This window comes from Littorina saxatilis, linkage group LG8, assembly GCF_037325665.1.
Source record: "Littorina saxatilis isolate snail1 linkage group LG8, US_GU_Lsax_2.0, whole genome shotgun sequence".
In the NCBI taxonomy this organism is placed as follows: Eukaryota; Metazoa; Mollusca; class Gastropoda; order Littorinimorpha; family Littorinidae; genus Littorina; species Littorina saxatilis.
The window spans coordinates 31,909,322-31,921,515 of NC_090252.1; the positions used below are offsets into that span (position 1 = coordinate 31,909,322).

General features: G+C 45.4%; 2 protein-coding genes across 2 annotated transcripts in view; both read right to left on the reverse strand.

Moving 5' to 3' along the window:
* Positions 1 to 12,194, reverse strand: part of LOC138973308 (arylsulfatase B-like) — a 443,818-nt gene that overhangs the window by 362,125 nt on the left and 69,499 nt on the right. The gene's annotated exons all lie outside the window — the stretch shown is intronic.
* On the reverse strand, positions 7,254 to 11,721 carry LOC138973305 (uncharacterized). The gene is made up of 3 exons (XM_070346021.1): positions 11,323 to 11,721; positions 10,813 to 10,881; positions 7,254 to 9,335 (listed from the first exon to the last, which is right to left on the reverse strand). Exons 1-3 carry the CDS (start codon positions 11,711 to 11,713, stop codon positions 9,109 to 9,111), a joined length of 687 nt encoding a protein of 228 aa, XP_070202122.1. The 5' UTR covers positions 11,714 to 11,721; the 3' UTR covers positions 7,254 to 9,108.

Genomic DNA, 12,194 nt, shown 5'->3' on the forward strand with positions numbered 1-12,194 from the left:
ACTAATAACTGTACACGTGCTCCTGCTCCACATGTGTCCGACACACCCCACGCTAGTGATTCGTTCTTCCAAGGTTGTTCCGGGTAAAATTAATCAATCAATCAACATGAGGCTTATATCGCGCGTATTCCGTGGGTGCAGTTCTAAGCGCAGGTATTGTTTTTATTTTTTTATTTTTTTTATGCAATTTATATCGCGCACATATTCAATGCGCAAGGATATTATTTATGCCGTGTGAGATGGATTTTTTTTTACACAATACATCACGCATTCACATCGGCCAGCAGATCGCAGCCATTTCGGCGCATATCCTACTTTTCACGGCCTTTTATTCCAAATCACACGGGTATTTGGTGGACATTTTTTATATATGTCTATACAATTTTGCCAGGAAAGACCCTTTTGTCAATCGTGGGATCTTTAACGTGCACACCCCAATGTAGTGTACACGATCGAAGGGACCTCGGTTTTTCGTCTCATCGAAAGACTAGCACTTGAACCCACCACCTAGGTTAGGAAAGGGGGGAGAAAATTGCTAACGCCCAAACCCAGGGTCGAACTCGCAACCTCTCGCTTCCGAGCGCAAGTGCGTTACCACTCGGCCACCCAGTCCACATAGGGCATTCATTTTTTCACAAGTGATAAAAACCTGACCCGAGTTATTTTTGGAATTCGTCTATCTGTATCTTTTCCCACTAAGCCTGATATTTAACTTGTATTTGTAAATAATTTATATTTCTGTTTTGACGTTATAATGGGAGAATTACAAAATTTAATGCTTCGGCCCAGGTATGATAGAGGTCTACTACATAGCCTACAGTTTACTTTTTGCGTAAACAAAGAATCATCCTAGTCCCACTCCCAGCTCAGAATAGTGACTTGCCTTACGCATGATTATAATGCATGTCTTCGTGCTTGTAGTTTGTTAATGTTGTGCTTTCTTTTCGTTGGGGCGTTGTTGACCACCTGCACAAAACATAATTGTGTAGTCCGAGCTCAGACACGTGACTTGCCCGAGACGCTCGTGATGTATAGACCATCATCAGTAAACATCCTTGTACTGTTGTAGTCTAGTGGTTTTGCCCGACACACCGGGCCGTTAAACGGTTGAGACAAAAGTGACTTGCCCGACACACAGGGCTGTTACACGGATGGCATTACATTGACTTGCCCGACACACCGGGCCGTTCAACGGCTGAGACAAAAGTGACTTGCCCGACACCCATGGCTGTTACAACTTACACGGATGGCATTAAATTGACTAGCCCGAAACACCTATATTATACGCTAATATATATATATTCTCAAATATATATATATTCTCAAATATATAGAAACTCAAATATATATATATTATAAAATATATTTTATAGTTCTACGTCTGTGACTATAAAGACTTGCCCGATACACTTTTGGCCATGACACAGCTGAGACAAAAGTGACTTGCCCGACCAACAGGGTTGTTACCTGGATGACAATAAATTGACTTGCCCGACACACCGGGCCGTTATAGTTATACGTCTGAGACTAAAGTGAATTGCCCGATACAATGTTTACCATGACACGAATGACATTACATTGACTTGTCCGACACACCGGGCCGTTACACGTCTGAGACTTAAGTAACTTGTCCAATACACTTTTGGCCATAACACGGATGAAATAAAGTGACGTGCCCGACTCATCCGGTCGTTACACTGATACACGGATGAAACTAGAGTGACATACCGCACACACCGGGCCGTTACACCGTTACACCGTTACACGGAAGAAACTAAAGTACATCAATGTGTGTGCGCGCGCGCGCGTGTGTGTGTGTGTGTGTGTGTGTGTGTGTGTGTGTAGACACACACACACACACCGTTAAATGGATCAAACAAAAGTGACTTGCCCGACACACCGGGCCGTTACACCATTAAATGGATGACACTAAAGTGACTTGCCCGGTACACCGGGCTGTTACGTTGTTACACAGATGCAACTACAGTGACTTGCCCGACACACAGGGACATATACCACGAGCAAGACGTAAATGAAGTCTCCGACACACCGCGCCGGTTTCCGGGCCGTTACACCGTTACACGGATGCAACTACAGTGACTTGCCCGACACACAGGGACATAACACGAGTGAGACGTAAATGACATGCCCGACACACCGTTGGCATCTACTGTTGTGAGTCCTGCTCATGTTGGTGCTGATGCCCGTGCCTAAGTTGTAAGCACGTCTTTAGGCGGTCTTTGTTTCCTCTCGACGGGCCAGATTCGTCCGACGTAGACAGCTGCGATCACCAGGGCGCAGAGCAGAGCCAAAATGCCGGGTACGCCCACTCCCAGGAGGAAGTTGAACTTGTGAGTGTTGGTTTTGGAGGTTCTCACCTTGCCGGGACGGGGAAGGACGTCGCTGGACTTTGAGGGCTTAAGCGTCCCGCCGTTGGCAGACGTTGATGTGGTCGACGCTGAAGAAGACGATGCGCTGTTTTCGCTTGCGGCGGGTGGAGCTGCCGGTGTTGCACAACTCGTCTCTCTATCACTCAGTTTTATTTGAAGGATGAATTTGTATACGCTGCCACTGTACAGTTCAATGTACTTATCTGCATCAACCGTTAAGTGCAGGTCGCTCCGGAGAGTGTAATCGTTAAAATCCTCACAAGTGAGATTTCGCTGTAGCGTTACAGATAAGGAACCATTGTCTTTGATAACTCCCAACGGCTTTGGGCGCCCTTTGATAAATTCTTGATCGAGAATGTCTGCCGATACAAGTGAGGGCGTGACCTGCGACAGAAGATCGTACACAACGAAACCAGTGGTCAGCTGGGCAAGGGGGTACTCCACGGTGTCATTCTCCTTGGGGAACTCTGGCTCGTACTCGTTCTGAAGTCGAACCCAAAGCGACACATTGACCGCTCCGCCATCGTCACAGCAACAGAGATGATAGCGAGCCAGAAATATAAGGCGATCTTGAGGGATATAGACCTGGGTTCTGTTTAATAAACTCTGTAAAAACTCGGCGTCAAGCTGTCTGGCCAGCTGGGCAGTGCAGTTGCTTCTCCCTGTGTCCCGAGGACAGGTCTGGCCCAGGCTGCGTCCACTGGACGATCGAAATTCCACCGCAGACTGGAACACCCGTTGCGTATCAGGGCTCTCAATGGACTGCCATGTCTTTTCGTACCTCAGAGTCCACGTTCGTCGGGCATTGACTTCGAAGAGGAATTTCCCGACATCGTCTGTTTCGTTGAACTTGATAATATGGGTCGAATTGTCCGGGCAGTGATCCACGTATCGCTGGTGCCACCTACCGCTCAGAACACTGTGTGCATTTGTCAAGACGTACATGGCAAAATAACAGCAGAGTCTCACGCTTTCGCCGGTGGGTTTTTTCATCTCGTTTCCAGCTAACATGGTATCTGTCAATTCCCATGGTTTGTGCCACGGGTCGGGAACAAATCGTTGTTTTCTGATTCTTTGTTTCAGAATCTAACACCATAGTCGCTCTCATGGATCGTTTCAAGCCAAAACATTGGAACTCGCGTTACGTCAAATTATATAACACGACGTCATTGCAACATGACGCAAAGTTCAGTGACATCCCAAACCCAATTTACATCAACAATGAATCTGTCTTGGTGTGTGTGAGTGTGTGTGTGTGTGTGAGTGTGTGTGTGTGTGTGTGTGTGTGTGTGTGTGTGTGTGTGTGTGTGTGTGTGCGCCGTTAAATGGATCAAACAAAAGTGACTTGCCCGACACACCGGGCCGTTACACCATTAAATAGATGACACTAAAGTGACTTGCCCGGCACACCGGGCTGTTACGTTGTTACACAGCTGCAACTACAGTGACTTGCCCGACACACAGGGACATATACACCGACACACCGCGCCAGTTTCCGGGCCGTTACACCGTTACACGGATGCAACTACAGTGACTTGCCCGACACACAGGGACACAACACGAGTGAGACGTAAATGACATGCCCGACACACCGTTGGCATCTACGGTTGTGAGTCCTGCTCATGTTGGTGATGATGCCCGTGCCTGTGTTTCCTCTCGACGGGCCAGATTCTTCCGACGTAGACAGCTGCGATCACCAGGGCGCAGAGCAGAGCCAAAATGCTGGGGACGCCCACTCCCAGGAGGAAGTTGAACTTGTGAGTGTTGGTTTTGGAGGGTCTCACCTTGCCGGGACGGGGAAGGTCGTCGCTGGACTTTGAGGGCTTAAGCTTCCCGCCGTTGGCAGATGTTGATGTGGTCGACGCTGAAGAAGACGATGCGCTGTTTTCGCTTGCGGCGGGTGGAGCTGCCGGTGTTGCACAACTCGTCTCTCTATCACTCAGTTTTATTTGAAGGATGAATTTGTATACGCTGCCACTGTACAGTTCAATGTACTTATCTGCATCAACCGTTAAGTGCAGGTCGCTCCGGAGAGTGTAATCGTCAAAATCCTCACAGGTGAGATTTCGCTGTAGCGTTACAGATAAGGAACCATTGTCTTTGATAACTCCCAACGGCTTTGGGCGCCCTTTGATAAATTCTTGATCGAGAATGTCTGCCGATACAAGTGAGGGCGTGACCTGCGACAGAAGATCGTACACAACGAAACCAGTGGTCAGCTGGGCAAGGGGGTACTCCACGGTGTCATTCTCCTTGGGGAACTCTGGCTCGTACTCGTTCTGAAGTCGAACCCAAAGCGACACATTGACCGCTCCGCCATCGTCACAGCAACAGAGATGATAGCGAGCCAGAAATATAAGGCGATCTTGAGGGATATAGACCTGGGTTCTGTTTAATAAACTCTGTAAAAACTCGGCGTCAAGCTGTCTGGCCAGCTGGGCAGTGCAGTTGCTTCTCCCTGTGTCCCGAGGACAGGTCTGGCCCAGGCTGCGTCCACTGGACGATCGAAATTCCACCGCAGACTGGAACACCCGTTGCGTATCAGGGCTCTCAATGGACTGCCATGTCTTTTCGTACCTCAGAGTCCACGTTCGTCGGGCATTGACTTCGAAGAGGAATTTTCCGACATCGTCTGTTTCGTTGAACTTGACAATATGGGTCGAATTGTCCGGGCAGTGATCCACGTATCGCTGGTGCCACCTACCGCTCAGAACACTGTGTGCATTTGTCAAGACGTACATGGCAAAATAACAGCAGAGTCTCACGCTTTCGCCGGTGGGTTTTTTCATCTCGTTTCCAGCTAACATGGTATCTGACAATTCCCATGGTTTGTGCCACGGGTCGGGAACAAATCGTTGTTTTCTGATTCTTTGTTTCAGAATATAACACCATAGTCGCTCTCATGGATCGTTTCAAGCCAAAACATTGGAACTCGCGTTACGTCAAATTATATAGCACGACGTCATTGCAACATGACGCAAAGTTCACCGACATCCCAAACCCAATTTACATCAACAATGAATCTGTCTTGCCACTCTTGGTGTGTGTGTGTGTGTGTGTGTGTGTGTGTGTGTGTGTGTGTGTGTGTGTGTGTGTGTTTGTGTGTGTGTGTGTGTGTGTGTGTGTGTGTGTTTGTGCGTGCATGCGTGTGTGTGCGTGTGTGTATGTGTGTGCTGGCTTCTGCGCCTCAACAAGAGCTGTACACAGATGTTTGACGGGAAAAGGCATTTGACTGTTGAACAAATCGGTTTAATGTGAGAGAGAGAGAGAGAGAGAGAGAGAGAGAGAGAGAGAGAGAGAGAGAGAGAGAGAGAGAGAGAGAGAGAGAGACAGAGAGACAGAGAGACAGATAAAGAGAGACAGAGACAGACAGACAGACAGAGATAGCGGGAGCGAGAGAGGGAGAGAGAGAAAAAGAGAGATATAGAGAGAGACATAGAGAGACAGAGACAAACAGAGAGGAAGAGAGAGCGGAGAGAGAGAGAGAGACAGAGAGAGAGAGAGAGAGAGAGAGAGAGAGAGAGAGAGAGAGAGAGAGAGAGAGAGAGAGAGAGCAGTGTAGACACGACCTGAAGATCAGCAGTTGGGTGTTTCTTCTCGAAAAGCGTTGCGGTCGACTTGGGACAGGCGCCGGACACATTGGGGCGTTTCCTCCTTTTGTCGGAATTACGATGTCTGTATTGTTTCGCAGTCATATGTCAGGACGTAGTTGTCTCCCCTTGCAATCAGCGTCTTCTTTCCACCTTTTCTCTCACACACTACTTTTTTCAGAGTGAGGTTTCGGTTTAGCAGTCTTGCTTTTAGTCGAACGTTCTTTGGGCAGTTTGAGGCTAGAGAGAGAGAGAGAGAGAGAGAGAGAGAGAGAGAGAGAGAGAGAGAGAGAGAGAGAGAGAGAGAGAGAGAGAGAGAGAGAGAGAGAGAGAGAGAGAGAGAGAGAGAAAGGGGGGGGGTAGAGAGAGAGAGGGAGAGAGGGAGACAGAGAGAGACAGAGAGAGACAATGACAGAGAGAGACAATGACAGAGAGAGACAATGACAGAGAGAGAGAGAGAGAGAGAGAGAGAGAGAGAGAGAGAGAGAGAGAGAGAGAGAGAGAGAGAGAGAGAGAGAGAGAGAGCGAGCAACGTCGCATCAATAAATGTGTTCTTTTTTGAAACCGTAGGCCGAGAAAATATTACAAATGTGTTCAACTGAAACACTTATCCCCATGTCATTTAATTCAAACTGACTGTGGCATAAAAGGCCCTTCATTTTGGTAGCTGGCGCCCTTTTTTTGGTCAAAGATTGAGTTCATAGGGGTCACGAGAATGTGGGTACACCAACGTCGACCTGACATAAACGTAAAGTACCATTTGAAACAAGCTACCAATTTCAAGTACAACACATGATCGTTACATAGATTAGTTCAAACGTTATCGGAAAGAGTTTAAAATCCGTCGGGCGTTCGTGGACTCTGCACGCACGAACACACACACACGCATACAAACGGACGCACACACACACACTCACACACACACACACACACACACACACACACACACACACACACACACACACACAGGTACACTCTAACGCGCGCACGCACGCACGACTGAACACACCCCCCGCAAACAAACGGACTCACACACGCATACACACACACACACACACACACACACACACACACACACACACACACACACACACGCACGTACTCTCTCTCTCTCTCTCTCTCTCTCTCTCTCTCTCTCTCTCTCTCTCTTTTATATGTATGTAAAACAGAATCAAGACTGCGAATGTATGCAGACACACGATTGATACAAGTACTATAACTGTCTCATTTGAGTATAACCACGGGTGTAAAGTTGCAAGTCCAGTAAACAAGATTGATATTGTTTCTTTAATGTTTCATGTGCTACAGCGAATTGAGTTATACGGGCCTGCGGCGTATGTTGATAGACACCAGGCGATAATTACTGTCTCAGCATGAACCATTTCCTTTTTACATTTAGTCAAGTTTTGATTTGAAATGTTTTAACACAGACGGGGAATCGAGATGCGGGTTGTGGTGTATGTGTTTGCGTGTGTATGTGTGTGTGTGTATAGAGCGATTCAGAGGACCGATCTTCATGAAACTTTACATGAGAGTTCCTGGGTATGATATCCCCAGACGAATTTTTCATTTTCTTGATAAATGCCTTTGATGACGTCATATCCAACAGTCTGTAAAAGTTGAGGCAGCACTGTCACGCTCTCATTTTTCCACCAAATTGGTTGACATTTTGGTCAAGTAATCTTCGACGAAGCCCTATCCTTAGCGGATTATGACTTTATTCAGTTATTCTGCAGAAAAGACAAATGCTGGAGAAAAACCGTTCTTTTCTGCAGCATTTCTGCATAATGTCATCTTTCGCCGAAGCAGCGTTTTTTTCTGCAGCAAAACATTTTACTGCAGTAAAATTGAAATCAAGAATGCTGCAGTAAAACGGTGCTGTTGTTTTACTGCAGAAAACCTGTTCACATTTTTTTCTGCAGCATTTTGTACTGGCTCTTGGCGGATGATGACAATATTCAGTTATTCTGGAGAAAAACCGAAATGCTGGAGAAAAACTGTCTTTTCTGCAGCATTTCTGCATAATGTCATCTTTCGCCGAAGCAACGTTTTTTACTGCAGTAAAACAGTTTTTCTGAAGCATCATGTTTACTTGGTTTTCTGCAGCATTATTGCGATTAACTTTTTCTTCAGAATAGTCTGTGACAGTTTTTTTTCTGGAGAAAAACGAACGACCTTGTAAAGTAGCGTTTGTATTCGTCACCCCCTGGGATAGTCAGACAGACAAAATACATTCGTGTCACGCACAACTATTGGTAATTCTGGATGAGTCCATCTCTCGACAGAGGGGGGCTCGCGTGCTCCAACATTATAATGAGCCAGTACAAAATGCTGCAGTAAAAGTGTAAACAGATTTTCTGCGGTAAAACAACAGCACCGTTTTACTGCAGCATTCTTGATTTCAATTTTACTGCAGTAAAAGGTTTTGCTCCCAAAAAAACCCGTTGCTTCGGCCAAAGATAACATTATGCAGAAATGCTGCAGAAAAGACAGTTTTTCTCCAGCATTTCTATTTTTCTGCAGAATAACTGAATAATGCCAAAATGCTGAAGAAAAAGTGTAAACAGTTTTTCTCCAGTAAAACAACATCACCGTTTTACTGCAGCATTCTCGATTTCAATTTTACTGCAGAAAAAAACGTTGCTCTCGCGAAAGATGACATGCAGAAATGCTGCAGAAACAAACAGTTTTTCTCCAGCATTTTTTGTTTTTTTGCAGAATAACTGAATAAAGTCATAATCCGCTAAGGATAAAGCCCGGACTTTGGTATTGCATTTCAGCTTGGAGGCTTAAACATTATTTAATGAGTTTGTTCATTAAAGTTGTCATTGAAATTGATTTTTCGCAAACAGATGTTAAATTGATTGCATTGTATTTCGTATCTTCTCCTAAATTCAAACATATTTAGATATGTCATGTTTACTCTAAACATGTGCTCAGAATAAAAGAAAATAGGTTCAGTATATAGGCTACTACAGACGCGTGCTTCGCGGCAGCGAGCGTGACCCGTCTTGGTCTTCGGTATGGTCAGTCGAGACTATCTGAATGTAGTCTCGGCGATGATTGGTTTGTGGTGTTGATCTGGACTAAATGTGTTTATATCGCTTCACGCGAATTGTTTGTTCGTGTCATGGACGCGACACACAGGTGCGTTTACGTCCTACGTGTCTTACTACGACGACGACGCCGATGATGACGACAAGGCCCACAACGGCGATGACGACACCAACAATGACGGCAGCAGCAGCTTCCGCCGCGTCACTTCCGGTGTTTTTGACGTTTGTAGATTTGTCAGTTGAACCAGAAGGGATTTCTGGTGTGAACGCATTTGCAGGAAGGGTGGTTTCTTCGGACCCTGGACAGGAAGAGAATTATGTATGGAAAGTGCGATCAACAACAACAACAACAACAACAACAACAACACCACCACCAACAACAACAACATCAACAACAAACAAGTCGCGTAAGGCGACAATACAACATTTAGTCAAGCTGTCAAACTCACAGAATGAAACAGAACGCACTGCATTTTGTCAGCAACACAGTATGTACTCGTAGCATCGTCAGTCCAGTGGCAATGGCAGTGAAATTGACAAAATAGCTATATTTAGAGAGAAGAACAAAGCCCACCACTTTCTCTTCGCCATCTCATTTTCTCTTGCCCGCTGGGATGCGCGCGCACAACGAAACTCAACAGTGCGTGTTAAAAAGTGTCGCGGTTTAGACTGACGCCAGCAGAAAAGTTCTGTTCGCATAAGAAGCGCGATGTGCGATGTTTGTTGTGTGCGATTAATTTGAAACCAGAAGCTCTACTCATACAATTTATAATTGTTCAAAGTGAGACAGTTCATAGATTAAGGTCTGCCCTTTAAATATAAGTATTCTATGTATATTAAGGAAGAAATAGAACTCTAAAGTCGTGAAGCGGCAACCGGCTCCGGGCCGCCGTCTTTGATTTTCCTAAGCGCAACCTAGGCAAATGTATGCGACAGAAATGCAGTGAAAGATCGACTTTAGCGTCCACCCCAGACCTTAAAGTAGGAAGATATGAACAGTTAAAATACCGATCAGGTAACCTATATCCAATAGATTAAAGGTTTCCATACAGAAATAACCAAAACATGCTTACAAAGTCAACGAAAGTAGATTCGTAGAATCGCCCAAATCAACGAAAGTCGTTTGTGTTGTTGGTGTGAATTTCGTTTCACCGCCAACCGGAAATGACGTGTACACAACATTTGTGATGTAGCACTTCCTTTTTGGGCACGAAAGGAATGTGGTTGGTTGAAAAAAGCCTGTACTAAATAAGCCTAGTGTGTGTTTCTGATTGCAAGGCCAAAAGATCAACGTCGATCGGTCGGTTATTTTGTTCCCCATCATTTATTGTACTGATTGTCTTATATACACATGCGCGTAATTGTATTTATTTATGTTTTATTTTATTCTTTTTTGGGGGGTGGGGGGGAGGTATATTGCGAGCTGTGTTCCACGGAGATTGGAGAACAGTAATTAACTTGTCTTGTACAGTCTGCATAATCGAGATTTGTCATTTTTTGAAAGGTCAAAAAAGTGTTATGGTCAGTAGCAAAATGTAGGGTCGGTCAGGGAAATACTGAATACTTTTTTTCTGGCCATATTGGAATTAAAGCTCCCTGAATGATTCAAGTACTTTTATTTCAATTGAGTGCACACATACACTATTCACTCAATTTAGGCTCACACATATGTGCATAATTATTCCCACAAATAAACACACAGACTCATTCATGCACAAGTTTATAAACAATTCGACGACGTCAAGATACCAGTGCTTAAAGTGGGAGACGACTTACTAAACCCATATGGCGTCGTTGCTGGAAGTTGGGTTGCGTGGATGTCGCTAGGGCCTCCAGTACTATCACCTGTTGATAACAGTGGATGCATATGTAACGTTTTGACGCAGGTTTAAATCTTTGAAAGGAATTGTCTTGCTGGTGTCACAATAACTTCTTCTTTTTGTGTGTGTTGTTGTTGTTGGGTGTTTGTGTGTGTGTGTGTGTGTGTGTGTGTGTGGGTGTGTGTGTGTGTGTGTGTGTGTTTTTCCCAACAAGAACTTTTTACTTTCTCTCTGTTTTACTCTTTCGTTCGCTTACATTCTGTGGCAAGAGCTAACACTGTTTCAGCATGAAACTTATCGCTGGTCACATTTCATTTCAAGAATGTCTTTTCATTCTCAAACACACAGTTTTGATCCGAGAATTACCCAAAGACAGACTGTCAGGCACAAAACGAAGACACATAAAACACTATTTTAGTTCGACCCTATATCCCTAACGCTTTCTTCCCCTCTCTCTGTCGTTTACCTTTGATGGTGATGTTCAACTTCGTTTCATTTGCGATCATGTTGTCGTTCGTCTTCCATTTCCACAAAGTCGCATCACTCTCATGCATAGTTTTGCTCAGGGCATAGCGTCCCTTCTGCTCCACACACTGACACTCCAGTGGTCGAAACAGAAAGCACGTGCCGTTGGAATATACCATCATCTTGCAGACATCCGTATCGATACTGTCTCTCTTGTCCTGCTTGCTGACAGTGATGGTGTAGCTGTCTGAGGAGTTAAACAAATGCGTGCAGTTTTCAGTGTTGAGTTCGAAAATAAGATTCAGCTGTGAGCCTTCTTTCACTGCGTGGGTACTGTTTTGGATCTCTGGCAGAAATTTAAAGTTGGCGCCTGTAAAAAATGTGAACAACATTTCTATTGGTAGGAAGGCTGTCAGACATGTATACAATCACGTGCAATACAAGAACGAATGAGTGAAACATTCACACGCTACAAAGTTGTGTACATCTGTATGTGTATACGTGTGTGTAGGGGCGGACGAGGGGGGGGGGTGCACAGGGTGCACGTGCACCCCCCCTCCAGCAAACAAACAAACAAAAAAATTGGAAAGCTGATTCTATGACTATTTATAAGTTCAAATGGCACCAGATGGCACCATTTTGCTTCTTTGAGCCAAGCATTTTTCCGGGGGGGCATGCCCCCGGACCCCCCTAGCAAATTCGGGCGCTTCGCGCCCATCACATTCACTTTCGATTCAAAGTGCACCCCCCCTTACAAAGCAACTGATCCGCCCCTGGTGTGTCTGTGTCTGTGTGTGTGTCTCTGTGTGTGTCTGTCTGTCTGTCTGTGTGTGTGTGTGTATGTGTAGGTGTGTGTGTGTGTGTGTGTGTGTG

Excerpts from the sequence above, each read along its gene's own strand:
- LOC138973305 (XM_070346021.1), bottom strand. The coding sequence starts at position 11,713 with ATGTTGTTCACATTTTTTACAGGCGCCAACTTTAAATTTCTGCCAGAG. Across the intron at positions 10,882-11,322 it reads GTTGAACATCACCATCAAAG|GTGATAGTACTGGAGGCCCT; the intron begins GTAAACGACAGA and ends TGTTATCAACAG. Across the intron at positions 9,336-10,812 it reads AACGACGCCATATGGGTTTA|GGTCCGAAGAAACCACCCTT; the intron begins GTAAGTCGTCTC and ends CTTCCTGTCCAG.